We start from the raw sequence: 26,536 nt of genomic DNA on the forward strand, positions 1-26,536 counted from the left end.
TTGACTTTTCTTTTACATCCTAAGCGCAAAATATTTATTACACATTCTTTCCAAAGTTAGCAGAAAAAAAAATTCATAAAGTTGTTTTTTTCACGAATAAGATTTTAAAGTTGTTACTACAGAGATATCTCATAATAATCACATCCGGCAGTTTTTAGGTAAATATGTTGTTATTTGTTTTGATTTTGTCCAAGGACATGCTTACATGGCATCATGAGAGGAGAAATTTAAGGAATAAAGCAAATCCTGAAAATCTAGAATAATGTAGATATCACTAGATCGGATATTTTTTTGGAATGTATTAAGTTTTAATTTAAAGCAATCTCTTCTAAACTTGTAATATGGTGTAGAAAATACTTTATGTTATCAAATTGAATAAGTGAAAGAAATATTTTTGTTATAACCCTTTTTTAAAAAAAAATAAAATGGTGAAAAATAGGTTTTTAAAAATAAAAATTGAATATTTTCATAATCTCGTTATTGACATTATCCTTGATCTTCTTAATTTAAATTAGAATGTCGGCTTCTTGTTCTTACCTGTTTGTTCTCAATTTGTTGCATAAGAATTTTTACCTTTCCGCCTGATGAAGAATGAAGGGGGCAGTACAGTATCCTTATCCTTCCTATGGCAATACCGTATGAGCACGTATGAAACAAGTTCTTATAGTGACACACGTACTCCTTAACAAAATGAGCAAATTAAAAGATTTAAAACATACATAACTTCAGTAAATGAGTAAGATAAATAATGGGAAGTCTTAACGTCCTTGGGGATTTCATCCTAACGGTTGGCTCTTCCTCCCCTCCAACTGTAACTATGTTACATTACCGCATAGTATAGCATAGCAAGTTAGAGCAATGCTATACATACGTATAGCATTGCTCTAACTTGCTTGCCTGCCACATAAGCCGGTTAGCGTTCAGTAGATGGCACCAAATGGGCTGACAACACTACATTTAAAGTGCGCCGGAGTGGTCACTCGAACCTGAAAGCTTATGAGTAGAAGTCGAATGCACTACCACTACACCATCTCCGCTAAACTTCAGACCATAACTTTATTTTGTGAAAATTTAAAAACAACTATCACACCCTGTTTTTCATTATATTTTCATTAAAACTAGAAAATCCATGGTTATTTACAGGTTATGTTTTTTTTTTAATCTTTATTGTTAAAATGTCTGTCACAGCTTAGTTAGATTATGCATAAAAGGTTTGTTGGTCATTATTTTAACTAACTTGTCTGTCATACAAAAATTAAACTGCGTATAAGTAGAGCATTTTGCTAAAATAGAAAATTACGCTGCTAACAGTGTGGGAAGAATTTGCGAGTTTATGCTATGTCAACTTTGTGTCAATATATTACTGCGAAGTACCACAACGATTCGAGTTTTTGAGAGTCTTTATGAACCATTAAAAGCTGTCTGGTCTTTTAATATACTGTCACTGTTTAACATGTAAAAGAACCGTTAGAAATTGTGATCTTATCATCTTATTATCTTATACAGGACTCAAATTTCCTTAATATGTTCTTAGCTAAAACCAGCGCTTGTAAAAACCTACTTTTTAATTTTTCAATGTTAATGTGTTGATATAAATGCCTAGCTACAATCGCTGACAAAAAAAATTAGTGCAACGAAATTAATATAGATAGTTGACGCTCTCTAATTCAATTTCAAGGAGATATTCATCAAATTAGAGAGCTTATCGAATAGTGGGAAGTCTCTCTGATTCGATATTTGGGGGTAAATGCCGAATTAGAGAATGGAATGCAAATAACAAAGGAGACTAACCTAAGTTCTTAGGGAAAATATCTTCTATATTTGGCAGCTTTTTCATAAAGTTTTCTATACATGGCGACCTTTTTTTCCAGGACATTTTAAATTAAAATCCAAGACATTTCAGGATAAAATTGATAAAGAAATAAAAAATTCCAGAACATTCCAGGACAACAAATAAAGTAAAGTCATGTATTTCTTTGAGCTTAAAACTAAAAGCTGTAACAACATAAGAATTCAATCTCTGAACTAAAATAAACACTAGCTAGCCAAACAAAAATTAACCCCAATAACAAAATAGCAACATAAGACTACAAAATACTTTTCCAATCAAACAATGGAATCCTTTCGAAGTATTAATGCTTGCTCCATCTGAACCAACTCGTCAAATTGTTCCTTCTTGGTGTTGGCTAACATTCGTAAATCGTTTGATCGTCCAAGGATTTGAAAGTCAGCATTTGTGTATGCTTTCAATGCCAATTCATCAGCATCTTTAATGAGAGTGTTTATACTGGTTTGGAGGAATTGTTTTTTCCTTTGCACTTCTTCAATTTCAGTTGAAATAACCTTTCGTTTCAATGCTTTTCCAGAATCCACTTTTAACTTCTTCTTTTCATTATTAATTTCAACATAACGCGATCTTGCACACTTGACAGACTTAACTAATTCCCTTGTAATTGGAATGTTGTGTGCTCGCACTTCTTTTGCAATCATGTGATTGTGCAGAATTCTTAATGATTTCAGCGAACATTCTGACTGGTTCTCTTTAATGAATTCTTTATTTGCTTTGAAGTCTCGTTCAATAGCAGATTGTTCGTGACTCAGGCAGAATACGAGCTTAAAAATACTCCATAAAGACTCAAAACCTTTTGTTTTTAGAAACTGGGCAAAGAATGTATCTAGCCTTTGATCAAACTTTTCAAATGAGAGAAACTTTTCCTGGTGTTCAGGTACAACATCATCAATGAGCTTTGAGAACTGTTCTTTAGCATCAGCAGCAACTTTAGGGGTGACTTGCCCTAAAGAAGTTAGCTTTTCTAACATCTTGGAAAATCTTAACTTTGAAACTTCTCTTTCATCCCTAATGGCCAGCCTGTTGGGATTGATTGAACTGCAGCATCGAATGATCATGTGTTTCAGGGGGCATTTCTCTACCATGTGACTGGTCACACTGGATAAGAACAGAACAGTTTCTTGATGAAAATTTCGAAGGGAACTTCCTTTAAAATCACCGCTTCTCCGAAATTGTGAGATGTGGAGTTGTGCACCCATACCAACATCAATCGTTTCAGAGTGCTTATGTATGTTCTTATCCGAGACATCGATCTTTAAAAGTTTCATTGTTGTATCAGCCTTTTTGATGGTATCTGAAGGTATCAATCAAAAAATCAAAAATGGTAAGGAAAGATCGGTGTTAAATAAATAATCAATTCTCAAGCAGAATAAGAAAAGTGTAATATATAAAGGATAAACAAACGGCATTTACCAGTCCAGTGCAGTAACTTTTACACAAGTCAATGTAGTCATAAGTAGATGTAGATGTTGTTGTAGACGTACTGTAGATCTGTCTCGTTCTATCCTTTAAATAAATAGTATTAGTGAGTTGTCTTTCATAGTATCTGTCATTTATAGCTTCTGTTGTTGTATATTGTACCAGATCTTCGTGAACTTACCTGTTAGAATAAACATTTTCATAATTGAAGTAAGAAGATCCTTAAGGACATCACATAGGAATGGAACCATTGGTTGATCCGTTTGAAAGCCTCTCAGAAATTTGTTAAGCTTTGAAGCGATGAACTCTACCAACTTGAGTTTTGTAGGCATCAAGGATTCGTTAACTGCTTTTTGAAGAACTGCAAATGATTTCCCCTGTGGCTGTCTGGACTTTATAAGACCATCTAGATGTTTGATGAACTTCACAAATTCAGGCCATATGGTGTCTGCTCGATTTGCACAGTTTTCATTCTCACACCACCTGTGACCACAATAAGGCAGTGGATAAATATTTGTTTCTGTCAACTTTTCGTACAGATCCCTTCTGGCAGGTGATTCATCTAACAACTTTGACATAGCTTTCAGCACCTTTCCCATTTCCCAACCGGACTTCTTGATGCCATTTTTCAAGCTTCCATGTACAGTATGCAGGCCACATGTTCCGATATTCACTAGACCAGCTAGTTCATCAAGATCACGTTTTTCAGAAAATAAAGTAAGAATTTTTAGGTTGACATTTGGTCCATCTGAAGATATTTGCATAAGACTTTTTGGATCAAGAGATTTGGACCCATTCAAAAAAGTTTCGAGTATTTGCTCTGCATTTGCACCACCCATGAATTCAGAGTTCATGTACCTTGTTATGGAAATATCTTTCTCATTATCCCAATATCTGACCAAAATATCCATTTGTCCCTTTTGTAGTTTTTTGTTTAAACTTTCATCAAAGGATAACGAATATGTAGGTGATTTCTTGACTTCTTCCATCAAGACTTCTAAGAAATATGGAGCAAGACCATGGTTAATGAGATAGCCACATTTGGTTCTTCCGCAAGAAAATTTTTCTGCTATATGGCTGTCAGGAAACATCACATGAAATAGTTCACTGAGTCCATCACAAGAGCGTTGGGAAAAGTTAGCCTGGACCACCTTCATAGCCCAGCGGATTTCTGCAAATAATATTTGATCTCTCTCAAACATGGAATCTAAAGTACCTTGACAGGGTTTAGTTGAGGAACTTGCTTTATCAGAGGATGTTGGCTCAGAAGAGGATGTTGGCTCAGAAGAGTACGTTAGCTTGGAAGAATCTGTTACATTTTGGTTACCGGTAACAAAAGGGAGAACAGAAGAATTAACAGGTTCTCTTTCAGTGTGTTTTTTACTTTTTTATGACTTTTGATAGCTGCTTCGCCCATATTTGTGACGCAAATATCTTTCGAGCAGTATTTACATCTTCCAAAGCCTTCATTTTTTTTGGAAAGCCAGCTCTTGTAATTTGGATCTTTTAGCCAGTCGTCTAAAAATTTTGATTTCCTTGGCATTATTATATCATTAGTAATCTCTTTTAGTCTAGTTCTAAACAGAAATAAAAAGTAAACTATAAGAAACTTAATTGTTAGGTAAGGTCAAGTGAAATATAACAAAGATATACCATGGTAGATAAATACTAAACCAATGATAAAACTAGAAATCAAGCAAGAAAGCCTAAAAAAAAGAATTTGATGATCCTTAAAAATTAAATATGCAGCCTTCAAACTAAATTCCAGGACATTCCAGGACAATCTCTAAAAAAGAAGGAAAGTCCAGGACATTCCAGGACAAAAACTAAATTCCAGGACATTCCAGGACAGTGGTCACCATGTCTAAATTAATTGCGCTATTTATATCTTTTAAACCACTTAATACATTACATTGAAGAATAGCTGTATTGATTTGATCAAATTTGTTAGTTTTGCCCCTTTGGTTCAAATACCGCCTTTTAAAAATGCCTCGACTATTTTTGGTTTTTTTTTGGATTTATTTCCTTTCCATGTAGAAATTGTGTTTTGTGGAATATCAAACATCAAACATCAAGCCAACTTTGCTTGTTAGTTTTTCCTTTATCTAACTCCAACAAGGCCTTGTATTTGGTTTCCAAAGTGACATCTTTACGTTTTCGTTTCGTTGATTTCGCCGATGCAGTCGCAATTTTTTGTCAACTGTTTGTATCGCCTCACCCGTTTGTTTTGAAAACTTTTAGAAAATTCGAAGCCTAAAGTTCGTTCAAAATTCGAAATTCGAAACCGTGTAAAGGCCTTTTACACTCTAGAAATCGAATAAGGGAGCAAAATTCCTTCTCGGGTTCTCAGATTTGTATCAAAAACAAGAGCTTATCGAATAAGAGAATGTCAAATAATGGAGCTTCGTTTATGAGAGTTTCTTAAGGAAATTTGACGGCAACTTTTAATTTAATCGCAAGCGAGAGCTTATCGAATAAAGGAGCGTCGAAATGAAGAGCGTCAACTGTATTAAGATGTCATGAACAAGCAAGTTGTCATTAACTGTTGTAGCTGCTGTAGCTGTCAAAACGTAGCTAGCCTATAATAAACTTGCTTGTTGGTGACATGACAATATCGATATTTTTAAATGATATTGACTGAACAGATTAGTGGTAATATTTTTAAAGGCAGTAGTTTTGGCTATTTTTTCAAAGTTGGCAAGAACCATCAACTCGTCAAACTTCCACAGCGAAAAGGCTGCACAACTGTAACTTTCGTCCACACGTGGGTTTGCTAACTAACATGGCGGAACTATGGAATAATTCACGATAGACCCAGAGAAGTGCCATAATATCATGAAAAAGAATCTTGCTGCCGTCAGCAAGAATCAGCACAGCTTCAGATTACAAATTTAACCAAATAACCCAAGATTATATTTTGTCAGCGATTTAAGATGCCACAGGGAAGAAAAATTACAATATAGCTGGCAAAAAGATTTTGTCTTCAGCTCCATTCTAAGACTTGGAATGTGATATGTATACTCTTTCCAACATGTTTTTGTTAACTTTGGGTCTTTTTCTTTTGCCTATTAGCAGCCGTCTTACCCACTTTATAGTTTACATCGTTTTCCAGTACTTAAGAAATTGACGGATAATCCTTGGAACTAACTTTTAATGTTGCTGCTTCCAAGAATTTTAACCTTATAACTGGTATAAAGTATTAATATCCGTTGAGATTATGTTTAAAATTTATACTAACGCCATATCATTGTACAAAATGATTACTGTTTACGAGAATATTTCCCGAGCTTTTAGACATCAAAAAATTGCGAATATAAGCAGATTTTTTACACCTTTCCGCCTTTTTATCACAAATAAAAAAATATATGTTACATATATATGTAATATATTGGATACTTTAAACAGCACAGTTTTTAATTCGCTTTTAACATGGATGAATTTCAGGGTGCTGATGAGATGAAGATGGTGTAGTGGTAGAGCCTTAACTTGTAATGAGGTTCGACTCCCCACATCGGCGCACTTTATATGTAGTATTGTCAGTCTATTTGGAGCCATCTACTGAGCGCAAACCTACCTGTGTGGCCAGCAAATAAGTTAGAGCAATGCTATTCAAATCTCATGCAGTAATATAATATACCTCAACTTAGGGGGAAGAAAAAGTCAGTCGTTAGAATGGAATTTTCAAGGACGTTAAAATTGCCGCTAATTACTAATCTAAAATAAAATGTTATTGTTTTTGTTCTATGCAACACAGCAATCGTGCAAATCGTCATTCTATTTGTAAAAAGAACTATTAATTTCGAGGGCTGGGACATATGACTTAAAATTTGACTAATAAAGGAATACATGAAAGTTGGAGAGCTTAGTATATGAGGAAGTGCCTTACTTAGTTGTGTATTATGTATACATTATGTATTATATTACTTATATTATGCCATTTATATTTAACCTATTTTTAAACAATAAAAACATGCTGTTCTTCAAACTTAAAAGAACATTTCACGTTTTTTTATTTGTAATCTAAATATATACACAAATTTTACGGCACGTGAATTTCCACACAACAACCACCAATGGAGGAGTGCATAGGAAAGAGTGCTGTTCGTTGCTGGAAAAATGGGGCATGTATTGTTATCAAATAAGATTTCAAAAAATGACATGCTGTTTTAAAGGGAATCTTTCTATAATAACAAAGTTGATATTAAGTTTAGTAATATTTCTTCGTTTCCGTCAACAAATTTTCCCATGCAAGTGTGCACGCTATGAAATTAGGATCATATCTTTTTTTTGTTAATGAATGTCTCATTATATGACACATGCAAAAATATCAGGGAAGTCGGGTAATTCTCGCAAAATTATAAAATCATTACAGAATTTCTTTCCAATTATGACTTTAATTAAAAAATGCAACTTAGTTTGATTTTAGCGCCAAAACTTATTTCGTTTTACATCGGTTTGTTACTTCCAATAGGAGTTTGATTCATATATGACTTTTATTCTAAGATCGCTACTTACGTATTATTTCCTTATACTTCTTTCCGCGAAGAGGTACATTCTAGTCGTAATAAACCCTGTTACAAAAATACAGAGAACTTCTTATATCAAATTAACATCTGCGAAGGAGACCAAACGAATGATGTGCACTCTATGGTGTTAAAAACAACTTATTAATTGTGCTAATGATTTCCATAATTAACTGCGTCCCTTGGAATGCAACGGAGTATTGTACGTTTAAACAGCTTTGTGCCGACTAACCCCGCTATATAATTAACTTGCGTACGCAAAAAGAAAATGTTTAACTTTCTGTCAACTAAAACACAATGCAACTCTGAAATGATGTGAAATGTTTTTTTTTCAAATTAGCTGCGTATATTTTTTTTCCATATTTTAGACGGACTTTAATAGATTTAGTCGTTTCTTTTTGAATGTATGGTGAGCATGTTTTTGTTTATTATTTTATTTACTTATTTGTTTGTTTGTTTGTTTCTTAATTGCACCTTTTCTTTAAGTTTCTTTGGAAAAAAATAGCTCACAACACCACTTCAAACATGGGCAAAAGGTGAATCAACTTGAACATACATCTGAGAATTCAGATAAAGGTTAAGAAATCTATTCAAAGACTCAAGTACTGACAGTTTCTTAATTTTTTGACAATTTTACTACTGAAAATTTCTTATTTGGTTTCTTAAACGTATACATATATCGAATGAAGTTGACGTCGACTTGTCCATGTACGCTATTCAATCACAGAAACGTATACACGAAGAGTTCACGAAAAGATATCCAATGTGAAAATATGTTGTTTGTTTTTTTTGAAGTCTAAAAATCCAGCACTGAAGGATTCTTATTTTTTGGAAACTTCAGCCATCACTTTCTTATAAACGGATTTTTTAAAAAAACAAGACATGCACCAGTATAGCAACTGCTTGACTGAGACGGGGGTGAAGTGATTAGAGGCTTGGTGGCGTATGATTGTCTACGATATTATTATTTATCTGGAAAAACGTTCCCTGGAAAAAAGTTATTGGTCAGCAAGATCATTTGTCACTCGAGGAAATTTTTTTCTCTTTTCTCCGACAAATTTTTCCAAGATAAAGTATCTAACATTGTAGATTGGTATATAGAGGTGTAGGCGTTTGAAGACATAACACATGTTGCTCTCTAGTACCATTTGAGACTTCTGTGAGGGGAATTATTCCTGCCTGTAATTTGTGTGTTCGAAATGACTTAGACATCATATTATATATTTAGATGTTATTATGTAAAAATTATGAAAGCATAATTCAGTAGAATTCTTGTCATTTTTATTTTTAATATTTTTACTATTTTTGTTATTTTTATTAATATTTTCTACGAAATTAAAAAAAAACAGACTTGTTTGTCTCTTTTAAGCAAACCATTTAATACTAATATAATCTTGGATAAAATTAGAGTCGGCGCGAAAAAATCGGAATATGTTTTGAGAGAAATCTGAATTTTTGTTATATTTACAATACAATACAAAAAACAGTATTGACAGATTTTAGCATGGCCAAAGTTTTGTTGCGATACAGTTCACCCTTTTAGTTAGTTCTAAAATATTCTTTTCTTTTAAATAAATTTTTTGTTTTGACCAAAAGTGACAAAAATGCCTGTTTCACAAATACTCAGATTAATAAGATTTGATTCGATAACATAGATATTGTAACATGTTGTTTTTGTCGTATTTTCCATCACACCCACTGCAAGGTTGTGGCATGTTTTTACAACTACACTTAAAGATTTTTATTATTTCAAAACACAATACACTGTAACATAGAAACGAAAAGAAATTCAGAAATAATTGACAAAATAATTAACAGCTATCACTTGAATACAGTAATTGCATGTTAATGGTGTTGAAACAGAGTTTTAATGCTGCATGCTTTGTGCAACTTTTTTATTGTTTGCTTTGCATTTAAAATAAAGATTAAAATGAAGAAATGCAAAAACGCAGATAATAAAAGATAAAAATTTAAAGAAATACCGCTTGAAGTAATATCGTAATATTGTAACCGTAATAGTTTTCCTTTCTTTAAATTTTAGGAAATACATTACGAAAAAGGAAGTTTAACAAAGGTATAGGAGCACCAACAGTAACGGCACGAAAGAGCAACATCGACGTGTAACGAACGAAGAACGTAACAACGGCAAAAAGACGTATAACGACGACGGAAGAGCGTAACAACGCTAAATAAATATGACGCAAATACCAACAGAAAATGGGTTAAAGTGTCGAAAGGAAAAGATCGAAAACTTTTACGACATCAAAGAAGAATTAGGCAGGTTAGTAGAAAGGAAAAAATTATATTAATGACCTTGAAGAGAAAAGATATATACGTAAGTGTTATTTCCGCGCCATATTCTGCTTGAAAAGATTCAAGAAAAAAAACGTTCTGAGCATGCGCGTTTGAATTGTTAATAGTACAGTAATGTAAAATCAAATTTTAAACAAAAACTGCAGAAACTTCACAGAGTAAATCAAAACGCTAAAAATAAAACAAAATTACCAAAACAAAACGTAAAATTCATTTCTCTTTTTACCAACAAGTTTGTTCTTTATTTTATTCATTCGGGAATATATAATAACGAGTTGTTAATTTCATTTAAATGGCGGGAATGAAATAGACAACACAGTACACTCGCATTTTATAGTATATTTCTGATTTCTTCGTCTCGCATTTGTTTTCGACGATGATATAAAGGGGTACCAGTTCTCTACTAAGTCTTGTCTGTTTTTGTTTTCAATTGTTCTAATAAAAAAATAAAGAGTTACTGTTTTTGTGTGGAATTTACCATTCAAACGATCCAGCAAAATCTTTTCTGGTAGTAATTTTTAAATCTAGGTATAGTCGCAGTCTTTGATTATATGCAAGGTTGAGCAAAAAGTGATTTATTTTTTTCTCACTGTTCCATTATAGAGGTCAATTTGCTGTTGTCAAGAAATGCATTTCGAAAGAAACCAACGAAGAAGTAGCTGCAAAATTTATCAAACTGAAACGCACCCGAACTAGTAAAGCAGGATTAAGTCGGGAAATGATCGAAAGAGAGGCCTCTATTTTGAATCTGCTGAGCCATGATAAAGTGATTAAACTCTACGATGTTTTTGATCTGGGACCAGAGATTGTTTTAGTGTTGGAGCTGTAAGATTCTTTACACCTTGTTGTTTTTATACTTTTTTCTCTTTCACTTTGTTTTTATTACTATATTTTAAATATCATGATATCATATATGACTAGCTCTATGTCTTGTCGCGCATATACGTTTTTAATAAGAATATGTTTTTTTGCAGAATTGTTTTTTCGCAAGGTATCGCAAGCTGTGCTGTGTTTTTTCTAGTTTGTCTGGTGGCGAGTTATTTGACAAAATTTGCGAATTGGAGTATTTAACAGAACTTGATGCTTGTTGCTACATGAAACAAGTGTTAGAAGCCATTGAACACTTACATGATTCAAGCATTGTACACTTGGACATCAAGGTCAGTGGTTATGCCATTATCATTTTAGCTAAAAGTTACTAATTGAGGAAATTTTGGACAGGAGTACCATATTTATGGGGAGGGATTGTCACATGGACATTTGTTTAACTGTTTTTTGCTACATCTGTAAACAATGAAAATTTCCAATAAAGACAATTGAAAAAACATGTTTACTTTGTTTATCAGTATTTCTAACCAAAATTTTAATTTTGACGTAGAAGTTAAAAAAAGCTGCAGAGTACTTTTATGTTCCACAGTCTGAGTTTTATACAGTCAACCACTAGGAGTAACGGAAAAACAATATTCTATATATAAATTATATCACATTCCGCCTTCTTAACGCTTTTTTAGCCTGAGAATATCGTCCTAAAGTCATCTGACAAAACCGACATCAAACTTGTTGATTTTGGTCTTGCTCAAAAATTGGAACCTGGCAAAGACCTTCGTGAAATGATGGGTACTCCAGAGTTTGTGGCACCAGAAGTAATCAATTATGAAACTATTGGATTTTATACAGACATGTGGTAAGGGCAAAGTAAATCTATGCATGGGTTCATAATTACAAATTGTTAAATAATTACAAATGTAAGGAAGTAACAAGATGTTTAACATCCATGAAGGTTCTATTTTAACGTCTTTCACTTCTCTTCTTCCACCTTGACAGTAACTATGTTATATCGGACTTCCTCTAACGTAGCTACTTGTCTGCGCAAACCGGTTTGTGGCCATAAATGGATTGGCAACACTACATTTAAGTTGTGCCGGAGTTGGGAGTTGCACCTGCAATCTTACATTACATTACAAGTCGTCGTAGCTTAGAATAAGTGTCTGCATTAACACTTCTTGTTTTTATTTTAGGGCAATAGGTGTTCTTGCTTATATTCTGTAAGTATAACTCTACAAATAAAAATAGAAGTGTTTTCCGTTGCAAATTTTTAATAATCTACCCAATAGACCACCTTGTAGTGTTTATATGACTGTTTTGGTATTGGTATATTTTTGGGCAACAATTTCACACCAAACTAATTAAAATCAACCATGTTTATAATCTAATTGTAGAGGCTTAATATCGTTACAGAATAAAAAAGAATGCAGCTAGAACGTTTTTTTGAGTTTTTGGCATATGTGTCACTTATCTCTTTTTAAAGTTAGAATGTTCAATTCTGTTTACCTTTCGTTCAGATTAAGCGGCTGCTCACCATTTTTGGGTGACGACAATCAAGAAACATATGCAAACATTGTCGAAGTGGATTATCATTTTGACGAAGAATATTTTGATAAAATATCAGACGATGCCAAATTATTTGTGTCTGAATTACTCATCAAAAGACCGAGGTAAGAAAACTATTGATTTTCTTGTTTTTGTTTTGTTTTGTTTTTTTGTTTTGGATGTGTTCAAAATATTGGCACAAGGATGTTGCAGTCATTTGCCTTCGTAACTTGACATTCAATATTGGCAAGCAATATTTTTTATTGAAATCTTTTTTCTTTAGCAAGAGGAGCACGGTGAAGGACTGTCTAACTCATCCATGGCTATTAACAATCGTAAGAATTGCTTTTTTAACTTTTCATTGTTTATGCTTCAAATTCAGTATAGAAGTAGGCGAACATAGAATTTCAACCAAATATTTTATAAAACTAGCGTTTGAAGTTTCATTAACCAACAGCTTCTGTTTATACGTTATGTCAATTACAAACTTTAATGTACCCTATTTAATAGCTTATAACTTTATTTTTACGGAAATATACCATCCACTGCATTGCGAATATTTTGCAGGGAGCATGTCTGACTTCTTGTCAAAAATATACATGTATATTTTTAAGACGACATTTTCTCGTAGAGTGGACCAAGAAAACGTCAGGACTCGTCTATCATAGCAACGGGAAGATTTAAAGCGTTTGTCGCTAGAAGAAGATGGCAGGTAAGAATAAACTTCTTCTGTATTTCGTAGAAACTATCATTAACAACATGTGGAAGTCTCTTACTGTGTGTTCAAAATGGTCGCACCAAAGCTTTATTTCTGACCCAAAGCGGAGTAATTATGCTACTTCATGCTAACAGGCGAAAAAAATACACAATATCGATGTGTAAAATATGTACGACGGATACCACAGAATAAAGGCTAGTCTCTTTTATATTAATGTTAAAGTGTGTTTGAAATGGCTAAAGCTGAATAAAATAGGCTTGGCCGTAACATATACATCGGGATCAAAATCCGATTCTCAAAAAATTATAACGAGAACAACTAGTTCTGTTAATTGTTCGGATAATATCTCCCCAGACATTTAGTGTAGCGTGTTCTGCTCATAAGAGACAGACCCAACAAAAATGTTTCAAAGAAAATTTGTATATTAGAGATTTTTATAAAGCACATTCCCTCCTCTCGCAATAAGGCAACTTTCAAAAATAGAAATAAGGGCAAGTTGAAGATAGAAAAAGGTGTACCGTGGTATTCTTTTTATTGTAAATGCTATTTCGCCCCTCTTTAGAACTTAATATTTTTAATTTAGCAATCATTTCAAAAGTTGAACGCAATCACAAGATTTTCCAAGTTCCTAAGAAAAGGAGTATTACCTACTTTTCCTGAGGAGGTTAGTATCTAATTTTATGCTTTGTCTACTGGGTGGTAATATTGAGATATGTTTTTCAAATTTTCTACATTTGTACAACATTTATATTTGGCTGAAACGCCTTTTTGATATGAGTTATGTTGTATCATTTTACGGCTTTTCGGTCCCGGTTGTTTTAAATAATGTAGGACAAGAGGGTCTTGTGAGCAGATCGGTTGTGTTTATCAGAAGTTCAATTTGTTTTAAGGTATATAATGTAGTTTAATTCAATATTAGTCAGATTGTAAATCATGATGTTAGCAAGTTAAATAATTCCACATTTTTGCGACAGGCAATTGAAAACTTATATTAAAATGCCAACTACAATTCCTAAGTAAAACGAAACTATGAGGTTTCCAAAAAAATTGAATAATATGCCACCGAAACTCTTCTTTATAAATAAGTGGAATCTGTATAAAGCGAATATAGTCTAAGCGAACAGCTCTATAAACGGACAGTATCAGTCAGAACGATCTGACTGATTTCACGCCAAACGCTTAGCAAATTTTGTATAGACCGGCATCTTTATAAGCACCAAAGGTGTCCGATTGAGATAAGTCCTAGTGTATCTGGTTCTATAATGAATCGGTATTACAATTATATTACTCGAGGCTTTCAAATAATCAAAGAGGTATAAATCATGGTCCTTCGATACTGTTGAAGTACTCTTTGCTATCTCTAATTGCAGATTACGGCTCAAATCACCTGAAACAAACAGGGTTAAAACGCATTGAAATATTTCAATGCTGAATAATTGTTGTGGAAAAATATGAGATTTAATTGATTGGGAACTTCGTACAACTTATGTTAATGTATTGTATTTCTACGCTTTAAAATCAAGTTAATGTTTTTTAAAGAAAACATTGTTATACCCAGATGTTGTATTCTCTTAAACTACGGCCATATGTTCACCCTGTTACTATGGCAACTATGAGGAGATTCAAGTTTAGATATTGCATTCATTTGTGCTCCAACGTAGAGGAAAATCCCGAAAACCGAGAATTCGTATTTAGTTAAATTGAAATAGCAAAATGCTTGGAATAAACGCTCTCTTTTTAATTTAGAAAATGTGAATAATACCTAAACGTTTAATTAAAACATTACTGCATTCCGTCGCGTTACTAAAAATATAATCTAGACCACCCAGGAGGAGCGTTGTAATATTAAAATACTAAGATCGCACCTTCGTGTGATCCTTCATGTGTTGAAGTTTAGTCTTTTGATTAACAAGCTCAAATAAAAGCTGCAAAAATATGATTAGTGAGAAGATCGATAAATTATTTGTTTTTCCATGTTTACAACAAATCTTGTTTGATTAGTTGTAAAGAAGATTCATGGAAGTTTTTAACACGAGTTGGAAATGCATTTTATTTTTATTTTATGTTTTATTTTTATTGTTTCATTTTCTTATTTTTTCTTGTTCTATTTTTTTTTTTTTTTTTTTTTTGGTTTATCACCCAGTTGTGTAATCCCTACGGAAGTCACGGAGAGACAAATCCATTCCCTTTCTTCGCGATAATTTGAATCACTTTTTAATATTTGGGTTTACTAGAATAGTCCCCTCTCCTCGCTCCACATCCTCGCTTCCCATCCCAACTTACACAAGCAAAAGAAATTAGTTCAAAATCACCTTCACCATCTCTGCTCATACGTTTTTGAACGATTTCTGCATTTGTAATCGTTTTTCCCTACTGTTTAACAATAGCTGTTCGCATGGCGTGTTCCCACCCTTTAATAGTTGCATTCAACTTTTGAATCAAACTTATCTCTTGTTGACAGTCCTTTATAAATGAATAATAGACTTTTTAATTAATAACATTATGAGAGAATGACATGTAATAGCAGAAGTTAATCGTTGTCTTGCAAAATAGAAATTGGATTTTGAGTTTCTTTAGCGCATGCTGGAAGGTTTTGTGATTCTTATGTTTCTCTCGTAGTTTTGAAACAACTATTTGTTTTCATTTCTAATTCTTTCTGTCAGATAATAATGTTAATAATAATGTTAACGTTTTTGAAAAGCTAGAATTTTTTCTGTTGTAAACACAGGTTCTCACAATAAGCATGATGTTTCGTATGTATTTACTTATTCGTTTTATTAACTTTCTTAGCATATCACTACAACAGCTACACTAACAAATCCACTAACACCCATCCCAGATAATAATACCTACAATCCACTGCGAGATAATACTAACACTAATGCACCAGTAAAAACATTCCGACCTGCTTCCAGCGTCACTCCAATAACTTCTTGTGAAGTTGAGTTAATGAAAAATATATTACATTCTATTAAAGTAAAAAAGGACAATAAACGAAAAATAAAACAATACGTTCCGTTAGATGACGACGAAGAGTCCGACGAATATACCGACGAATATAGCGAAGAAAGTTTAAGTGATAACAATTCATCGGGTACAGAGAAAAAGAAGAAGAAATATTTCGCTTCTGACGTTGTTAGTGACGGGGACAAACGGATACATGGTACGTTGGAGCTTCTTTGGCAACAAAAGGGGAAAAAAAGGAAGCGAAAGATTATGAGAATAAAACGACAGGCTATTCTATACGCATCATTTTCTTCAGAAATAAGCGAGTTTGAACTCGAGAGAGAAGCCACTTTTGAAGGCAGGCCTATATCTCGAAAGATCTCAATCGACGACTTTCATACGCCACCGGAAGCATTTAAAAGCGCGGTAATTATTAACGAAAAGGACTTCGCTCCGGATTTTAAATACAGTCACCGGAACGGACAGTCGAACAAAGATCACCCTAGTGATATAATTGAGGAAGAGGAGAATATGATTTCCATCACGCCTAATAGTTCCACCAGTACTAGCGTATCTAACGTTGTACATATGAACGGAGATATAAGTTCTGAAAGCGATAATGAAACTTCTTCAAAAGTTGAAGTGTTCATCACCAACAAAAAAAATAAAAACAAAAACACTAGCAATGTTGAAGCAAACAGTGATGTCGACAGTGTGTTTATGGACAGCGTTAAATCAAACTTTGACACTTCTACACCGAAGAAACCGATTAACACCCAAGTATCGAGTTCTAGCAACTTATCTATAACGCACGATAACTCAACTACAAGAAGCATGAGTACAAATAGCGCTTACGAGATCGTCGAAATATTCGACAAGTTTGAAAACATGCAAATTCAAACGGTAGAAGAAAGTGGAGCCGTGGAGACTGAGTATTTAGATTTTGTTAACATAAGAAAGGTATACGAAACAATCGATTTGGAAGACCATATGAACGATAATGATTCTTCCTTAACACGAACTGATAGCGTCTGCTCGCAACGGTCATTAACACCAAGACCATTCGATGCAAATGATCAGTCTAATAACAACCCGATAAATAAAGTGTGCAAAACGTATGGCGGATTCGTGTTTGATTTCGATATAATCGATTCAAAATCGAATGGTATCGTATCGAGTGACAAATCGGATGAAATTAACTTCAACTTGTATGATGACTATATAGTGATTGATATAGAAAAAAAGAAACTAACCTGGAATGAAAGTAACATGTCTGGTCTGTATATTATGCTTAACAACTAACTGTTAATCTGGTCTGTAGATTATGGTTAAGAACTAACAGTTCATCTGGTCTGTATATTATGCGTAATATATAAAGCAACTTTTTGTTTCTGGAGTGTACCTGCATATTTATAGCGTCATAATATTTCATTGTATTTTATTGTACCGTCTGTCAATTTCTTTTTGAGTCATAACTTAAAAATTAACTAACAATCCCCATTAGATAATAATTTTCGTCTTTTAGATTTGCTTACGAGTATTATACAAGACTGCACGAGATAAGAGTATTTGACGAGAATCTGAAGTTATATTAAACACGTGCTATATATTCTAAATAAAACTTTTATGACCACAATTTATTTACTAGAAACTAAACAGACTCTTTGTTAATCCGCAGTTAAAAGTTAAAAACTAACCGTAGTAACATTGCAATGTTTCTTCAAGGATTCTAACTAATAATAAAAGCAATGCGACTATTTATTGTAAGTCTTTTTTTAAATTGAAAAACAATTTTATTCTATTGTCTGTAGAAATATAACCCAAGGAGTAAATTATCTTTTTTGTTTCCGCTTGTTTGTTATAACTCAGTCTATCGTTTTACTATATTAATTCAAATATAGTTATTTCGAGCTGGTCACTTGTTTTATATAGCTCTTCTGTTTACTGAAGCCTAAATATTAATTTCCGCTTATAAATAGAAGTTTGAACGGACCGGGATAGACAATTTTAATTTCTTGAATCTGATTGGTTGATAACATTATCTGTTCTAGAAGTTGAATTAAAGGGGCTACGGAACGGCTGTTAGTTTTCGGTTTTAGTGACTTAAGGCCGGGGCAAAAGATTCCAACATTCCATCCAACATCAAAAATGAATTGTTGGACAAATGTTGGATGAATGTTGGATGCCCTTAAAAGCGTTTAATCGTAACATCCAACATTAGCTTTATCCAACAATGTCGATCATTCATTTATTAGCACATGTTCTACTCATTTATTTCAAACTAAACATGGCGGCGGCAGAAGACATGCTCCTCTTGATTATTTTATCAGAATTCTCCGATTCTGATGACGAAAAGCCTCGAAGGGGTAAAACAAGAGAGTGGGTCAAAATGAGAGGCCAGTTTGGAATATATGAGATTTATAAATTTTACTTTCGTTCAAACGATTCCAACACTTACCCAACATGGGTGTTGGATGTGTGTTGGATGGAATGTTGGAATCGTTTGCTCCGGCCTTTACACGAAAGTCGAGCTGATGGCGGTGAAAAACAAAAATGGCTATTTTTCTGGCATGTATGTAATTTACAGACTCGAACATATAGATTTATCTAGAATTTTTATCTTCTCCAGCCTTGGTCATGTTTTCATCCAGAATGAGTCTTGCTGAAATATTTCTTTGTAATATACTTTTCGAAAAAAAATAATGAACCAACGAGCACAGTGCACTGGTCTGTTCATTGCGCAAAACGAACTTGCCGGATTTTTTATATGTGCACGGGATATATTTTGAATCTTCAAGGAAATCTTCAAGGAGATTCAAAATTTGTTCGAATTACAAGGGGGTCGAATTATAGAAGTTTGATTTCGGCCGAATTTTGGTGAGGAAGTGTTAACGGGTTTACGGCGCCATTAATTATCAACGTTGCAACATTCTATGAAGTAAAACGACGCGTAGTATTTGAGAAATAAGTTTCTAATGGAAGTATTGTATTCCTTGGTTACATCTTTGTTCAAGCGCCCTTTTTCTAGATCCTTGTACCTCATTTTCAAAGTCTTCTCATTGTGTTACCTCTTGGATGCCATTGCTGGAAATGATGTAAAATATAAACAGGCAAACAAAAACACTCAAAATACTTTTTCAAAACATTCTATTTGCAACGTTCGATTGTTGAAAAATTCGAATTTTATCAGAACGTTCCATTGCTAAAAAGTTTGAATTTCACGAGAAATTTCGATTATTGGAAAAGTTCGAATTTCATTGAAACGTTCAATTGTTGTAAAATTTGAGTTTTAGAACTTTGAACAGACGAAAATTTGCAAAATTCGAATTACATGATCAAAATTTGCTCACGAACCAAGAAAATTGTTCGATTTATATGATTTTTCGAATTACATGAGTTCGAACTATAAGAGTTTTCTTATAAGGATTATAGAGTAACCTCGGACGGGACCGGAGAATTCGTTCGATTTATATGATTATTCGAATTATAGAAGCTCGAACTACATGGTTCAACTGTATGTGAAAAAATAAATAGATGGTTTGTGCAATGTTTTTCCAGATCTCTTGCTTATAACAATTCACCCAGAATTATAAGCACCCAGAATTATTTTAAACAAACAAACAAATTTAAATGTATTAAACCAATGTTCTTTAATCATATCACATAATTATAATCCAATATAAAGATAAAGATTAACAAAAAAATAATGAAAATTTACCTTTAAGAGGATCAAGATTTGATTTGGAAAATTATATTACAGTAGACGTCCATTAATTCGAACACGCAAGGAACTAAATTATTTGTTCGAATTAACGAATGTTCGGATTATCGGAAGTTCAGAAAAAACAAAGATTTTAAAAGTGTTTCAAGGTTTTATCCTAATATAACTTTATTACAACTTTACTACAACTTTTTATAAAAATCTTTTAACATTGTTTGTTTCGCGATGAGCATGGCCTCCAAATTCCTTGTAAACTTTATTTGATTGGAAATGCCAATTTAATTGATTAATTGAAAGAAATTTTGCCACCATTGATGCAAAAATAATAAATAAAAATGAAAACGTTTTTTTTTATTTTCTCTTAAGATTTTATTTATCGATACTCGATACACAAAATTTCGAATTAACGAGCATAATGCAGCTTTGGGACTAAAAAAATGTTCGAATTAGCGAAATGTTCCAATTAGCGGAATTCGAATTAAGCAGCTCAAAATATAAGACATAATAACGGAAAGTTCGAATTAAGCGGCATTCGAATTAACGGACGTCTACTGTATAGTATATCCAGTTGTTTTTAGCTCAAAGTTGACATAATATTAAAAAAAAACCTTGAAAATAACTTTGTTTAACTGAGGGACATTAAGTTGGGCATGCGTGATCAGCTATTGAAGTCTGACTCGCTTACACATGCTTTCTACATCTTGTCGATAATATTTCTAAGTTTCTATTCATTAAAAAGATTTAACGTGGAGTTTCTTAAAGATTTGGAATATAATTTGAACTACTAATGTATCGAGACTTCCAGAGCTATAGTACAATATGTGTACGTACATTTATTTAACAGTGGATGCTGTCTATTTAAGATGTCTACATGAATTACTCTCGCATTAAGCTGAATCTCCACTGGACGATTTTTGTGACGAAAAGTAGAAACCAATTCAACTTTTCGTTATGATCACAAAATCGCGACCAATACGAGTATTGATGACGATCGTCGTAAAAACGGTCCCGTGGAGATTCGCCTTTACTCTACGCCTTTCAGCTACAATATTTTACAAGGTGTCCAACTAAAAAATATTAAAGCAGTTTTCCAATCTCTAGTCCATCTCTAGTTTTGGACCTTTCGACGTCAACACGTCCATAACAACAAATGAGTGGGCGGGCAGATGTTTAAAATGTGTTTCTAGTTAAAATAATAACAAACTAATTATAAGTAGGATCTAATTGTAAATGTACTTCTTGATTTTCTGCAAAATGTTCTCCCTTTTGCGGTAAAACATGGCTGCGCCTAGGGGATACAGTATATTATATAAGGTTTTGTGATGATTTTGTCATGATTGGTCGGATGCCCATGTTTCATATCTTTTGCGCATTTCCATATGAGAAAAAAGGCTTAATTTGTTTTTCCCTGTACGAAAATAAGTTCAATGCAAACTTTCAGAGTCTTGTTCCGAAACTATTAATTGACGTGTCTGAGGTAAAGTACCCACAGTATCCATGTAACAAAATGCCTTATATTGCATATGCCTTGTTATGTCAATTTATGACAAGCTGTGCTTTTAAATGCATGTGCAAATGACTATGTCATTCACATTAAATCCAATGTTTTCGGATATAATATTCCCTGATTTAAGGAACTTGATGGGCTGTTGATATGAAGAGTGTCAAAATCAATAATAAAATGATCGCAAATGATCGCAAATAATTGTCTTTGTTTTTTCAAGGGGAATTTTGTGATGACATAGATCAAGAGAAACCCTGGGAAGGAGAACGCATGATAAAAGGATTGTTTAAGGACAGTTTAGTTGTATTTCACACTGTGTTTTAAGAGGGAGGCATCTCCCGTCTCCATGTATAAGCAATTTTTTCTTGAAAATTTGTTTACCTGTTTCCTTTATTGCGCAGAGTTTAAAACGCTGTTCAAAAAACATATATAAGATCATATGGTTTTGAAGAATGGTTGAAGTGATATTGCGCTTTGAATGTTTTTTAATGATCTCGTCAAGCGACTTGTTCCGAAATGAGGGTCTTCTCTGGCTACCTTGGTGTTGCTTCTCGTTTTAGTTCATATTATTGAGTCTCGAATTTTATCCATATTTACGAAAACATGTACGCGCGAAAATCCCTTGAAAGTTCAACTTGCAAAAATAATTTTCCTGTAATAATTAGAAATAACTTATTCGCTAAAATGAACATATTTTATTATCCCCCATTCGCCGCAACAAAACTGGGTTTCTTAACGCACAGGAACAAATGGAATTAATATTCGCATTAAACATTCTTCGCAAGAAGACTTTAAAATCATCTATTTTAATCCTCTAAACGCCTGCTAGAAATATCTCGAGAGGACTTAATATTCGCGAAATGCATTTTTTGATCTCGAAAGTTGATCGGCTTAAAAATACACGTAACACCTATTACCCATGTTAAGAATACTGTCTTTCAAAAAACTAGATAGATTTCTTATCGAATAGTGTTATTTTTGTCATAAAATAATAAACTGGATAGATGTAAAAAGTTATGGAACACTATTCTCGAGCTAAAAAGGTACAGGAATTTGAAGCTTGTCACATAAAAATCACGCCATTAAAATCGTGGTTTCGAATTTATATCGACTTAACAATTCATTAAATAACAGACACCGTTTGAGAGCTCAGCATGTCCAAGTCTTGTACTTATATTTGTAAATTCTTGTACCTTTTAGACTATAACATATAAAATTTATTTTGATTTTTTTAGAGCGTAAGTCCTTCAGCATCACCATGTGTATCTCCTGGCCCTGAAGATACGACCTTTACGCCCATTTCTACGCCCTCGTCAACAGATACACCCAAAGGAAATACACCCACACCTGATAATGAAGAAGAGATTAACCAACATGCAGAAAACAAAGAACCATCAGACGTGGTAGATTGCTCGCAAAGTACTACACAATGTGAAAATAAAGGAATTGGTAATGTTTGCGAACAAATCCAACAGAGTGCCGACGGAAACATTACGATTGAAAATGACGAAATGCAGAATAGAAAAATGAATAACAGTAAAAACAATTTGACAGACTGTGTAAATCAAAGAGTCATTAATAAAACTGAAAACAGCGTGGGCAACACTGATTTAATTGAAATAGAGGAAGCCTCAAGTAGGCCTTCAAATACAAACATTTTGCCCGCGAACCCTGATAAGGCCATTGTTAATTTAACTAGCGAAGAAAATAAGTTAGACAATGCGAGCAAACAAGAGATATCACACAATGAAAGCAAGAAAGAAAAGGACAATGTGGTGTTAAGATCAGATTCTACAAGTGACGAAAATGTCGTAAATGTAAACACAGCTGTGTCTGAGGTGAAAGATGTAAAAGACGAAACAAACCACCCTGTGCCGTCTATAGAAATTCGCGTCAACGATTTTGGATCCAAAGCAAGCACTGATGAAATCAACGCTCCTGTTACAGAATCACCTTCCAGATTGCGAAAGGAAAGCCATCACAGGAAATACAGTCGTGAAGCACCTGTACATTACACACAAATGTTCTTAGATGAAAGAAGAAGGCAAATGATGAAAGAAGGAAGTTTTGCGTCGGTCGATGAAGCTTCTATCGAAATCAACGCCGCACAAGAAAGCAAGGCGCCAAATTGCAGTGTCGAAGTTAAAGGAGTCAGTGAGGACATAGATGAAAATAACGACATTGTGTGTAATACTCAACCAATTATAACAGAAGATGAGAAAAGTACCACTTCACATGGTATTACTTCAGATAGTCCATCCAAAGCAAACGAAAAAGCCAAAAAATTTGAAGAAAATATTGATCAATCGTTTGCCGTAGAAACGGAGGTAGCCCAAAACAATCCGTCAGAAGTAGTACTGGACGATTGCACAAAAAACGAGAAGGAATCACTCACTTCCATAAATCAAAGCAGTGTGATAGAGACTGACCAGGGAGCATCAGTTCCGCAAAAAAATGTCTCGTTCTGTAAAAACACAATCGTAGATACGGATTTCAATGAAATCAAAGGCTTTGATATTCGCGATACAAAAGGCTGCAAAATAAGTGGTCGAAAGAAAGCTGTATTCACAGACCATAGAAGTATATTAAACGATGAATCAATAAAGAAACCAAACCGATCGCTCTCTTTAAAGGAACAAAGAAAAGCGTTCATACTCGGCACCAGGTCTCAATCTCTAGACAGCGCGACGATGAAGACAAGCGAGATGGATGATATGAAAAAGTTAGAGCCGTTGCCGGAAGATAATGTGGTAACTTTACCGAATGAAATCAAGGAAGATATGTTGGAAAATAATACAATGGAAAATACAGTGGAAAATGACGAATCCGAAGAAGATGACAAAATGGTAGACGAGCTTCATCTTGAAAATACAAAAATTAGCAACGTTTTAGATGAGAATGAAAACGTAGATGGCATATCGCACCAAGAAAAAATTGACAAAACAGAAGGACGTTATGAAGCCAAAGAAAAACAAGAATTGTGCTTCCAAGAAAAGCAAACTGCTAAAAAAGGTTTGTGAATAAATATGATTTTTTTTGTGATTTTCTTCTGTTGTATGTTGATAATTAAATATCCGGGTCAACACAGACTGCATGCATGAGATTCTCTTGACCGCAGTCCCCTAATCAATTTCTAAAGTCTACCGAACATATTTTTAAACAATCTATATTATAATGCCCGTATACGTCCGTCCGTCCGTCCGTCCGTCCGTCCGTCACGCAAAATGGTAGCTTAGCTGCGACGGGTGAACCCGTGGATTTTTCCACGGGCTAACGACTAGTTAATTAAATTTCAGATATTCAACGTTCAAAAAATTGGGAGCTGAATTTATGAACGATTTAATTAACTTTAATTAACTAGTTAATTAAATTAATTTTAAATAGTTAAGTATTTTTTTGGACGCGGTCTTAAGTCGTCTTTAATAAGAGTAATTATCCAGACTTTCGCAGTCGAACTCTTACAAATAAACATCTAAAATCGCTCTTTTCAACGCTTTTTAAATAAAAATAAACGTTAGTAAGAGTGGGCTTAATAAAAGCTGAGAAAGTAATTTTTTAAAAAACCATTCTTTAACGGATTGGAGAAAATTATCTGTCAAACTATATCGTACTGATCATGTTTTTCTAGAGAAATCTTGTGCATGCAGTATGCGTTGCTCATTGATGTAACGAGAGTTTCAGCCAAGGTAAGAGGAGTTGCTATACGAAGTTCATTTGCGATAAATTTGTAGAAATGGAATATGATTTATTATAACATGTGTTAAAATTCTTTACCGACTTGTGGTAGAGCGTTCGCTTCCAGTGCATGGGGTCTTGGGCTTAAACCCCCGTTCAAGTCATGCCAGAGACTATAAAAGTGTGAATCTAACTTTTCTCCTTAGTGCTAAGCATGAGAATAGGATTGATATCTTAGACGGTTGTCTACTTGAGCGATTGCTGCGCTTGCACGACTTTTGTAGCTTAAATAAGAGCTTTAGGTGCACTAGGACCCCATTAGAAGGATCCTCGTTGGTAGCAGTATAAAAAGGAACTAAAAAGGCTATCCTGGGTAAATAATTTCAATAATAATAATTACTTACATGATGTTACAAGCTACAAAGTGGTTTTTCAAAATCACGAGAAATTAAGAAATCGAGGCTACTAGGCCCTTTGCTCGGTTTCCTATAAACTTTAGAAAAAAATATGTAGTTGACTGACCAGGGTGTTTTCAGTACGCTTCTCCTCATTTCACAATATATTTTTTGATGGAATTGCGCTTTAAAAAAGCTACCACTAACCCCAATTTTTGATAATTTTAGAACGCAGCCTCGAGAAACCAGGGAACAAATCGCATCATGTCCGGAAGCGTATTGCAGCGGTGAAAACAATCGATATGAAACACTTGATTGACGTCATATTAATGGACGAACCGAATACAACATGTGAAACGAACATTGAACATGACGTACGAGACGACAAACGTGAATGCCCATATAAGGAAACACCCGTTTAACAATATTATAATAGGTTTATCATATAGAAAGTTTTGATTATAAAGTTATATAAAGTATATAAAAGGATATGTAAATTTAGTATGTGAAAATAAGAAATAAGTTCTGCCTCCAACATTTTTGTAAAGGTTTAATAAGAAAAATCACAAGTATTACTGCTTTGATTCTAACATGACTGCTAAACTTTAAATAAAAAACACACGACTATATAACATACTTTATTGGTAAAAAAAGTCGGTGAAAAGTGATTAAATTTCGGCTTTGAAACTAATATTTTTTACCGGCTAAAATTTGTTTCCGGCCTTTTTTTTACCGACCCATTTTTATTGACGTTTTCATTAAAGTTTTTTGCCAATTACAACTGCTTTAAGTGCAGTAATAACAAAAATTGTCAGTTTATATTTAAGTTGAAATTTTTCTATCAAAAGGAGAGTTTTTTGTCTCGATAGGATTTGGTTTGTGAAAAATCGATTTTTGTTAATTTTTTCAACAAAATTATCCTGCAAAAACTGATAATGTTGGTAAGATTATGCGAATAAAAACTGTCTAGATTTTGTGTAAGGGACTAATATTTTTACGGACTTAAAATTTGCAGAAGATATATTTTTTATACAAGAGCGATTTGTATTCTTTTACTCATTTTCTGACGATTAAGTTTCTCAGAATATTGGATTGCACTTTGA

General features: G+C 33.5%; 1 protein-coding gene across 2 annotated transcripts; it reads left to right on the forward strand.

The window, feature by feature from the left end:
* Positions 1-26,536, forward strand: LOC130643508 (5'-AMP-activated serine/threonine-protein kinase catalytic subunit alpha-like). 2 transcript variants are annotated; one of them, XM_057449598.1, is made up of 12 exons: positions 1-158; positions 9,833-10,072; positions 10,708-10,929; positions 11,126-11,264; positions 11,616-11,788; positions 12,123-12,149; positions 12,447-12,599; positions 12,758-12,809; positions 13,106-13,186; positions 13,776-13,856; positions 22,599-24,375; positions 25,662-26,536. In XM_057449598.1, the coding sequence occupies exons 2-12, from the start codon at positions 9,987-9,989 to the stop codon at positions 25,853-25,855; spliced, it is 2,985 nt and encodes a 994-aa protein (XP_057305581.1). In that variant the 5' UTR covers positions 1-158; positions 9,833-9,986; the 3' UTR covers positions 25,856-26,536. The 2 variants fall into 2 exon arrangements, with proteins under 2 accessions (XP_057305581.1, XP_057305582.1); XM_057449599.1 differs by lacking the exon at positions 25,662-26,536 and adding an exon at positions 24,992-25,049.

The sequence above is a fragment of the Hydractinia symbiolongicarpus genome, chromosome 1, assembly GCF_029227915.1.
Source record: "Hydractinia symbiolongicarpus strain clone_291-10 chromosome 1, HSymV2.1, whole genome shotgun sequence".
Lineage (NCBI taxonomy): Eukaryota > Metazoa > Cnidaria > Hydrozoa > Anthoathecata > Hydractiniidae > Hydractinia > Hydractinia symbiolongicarpus.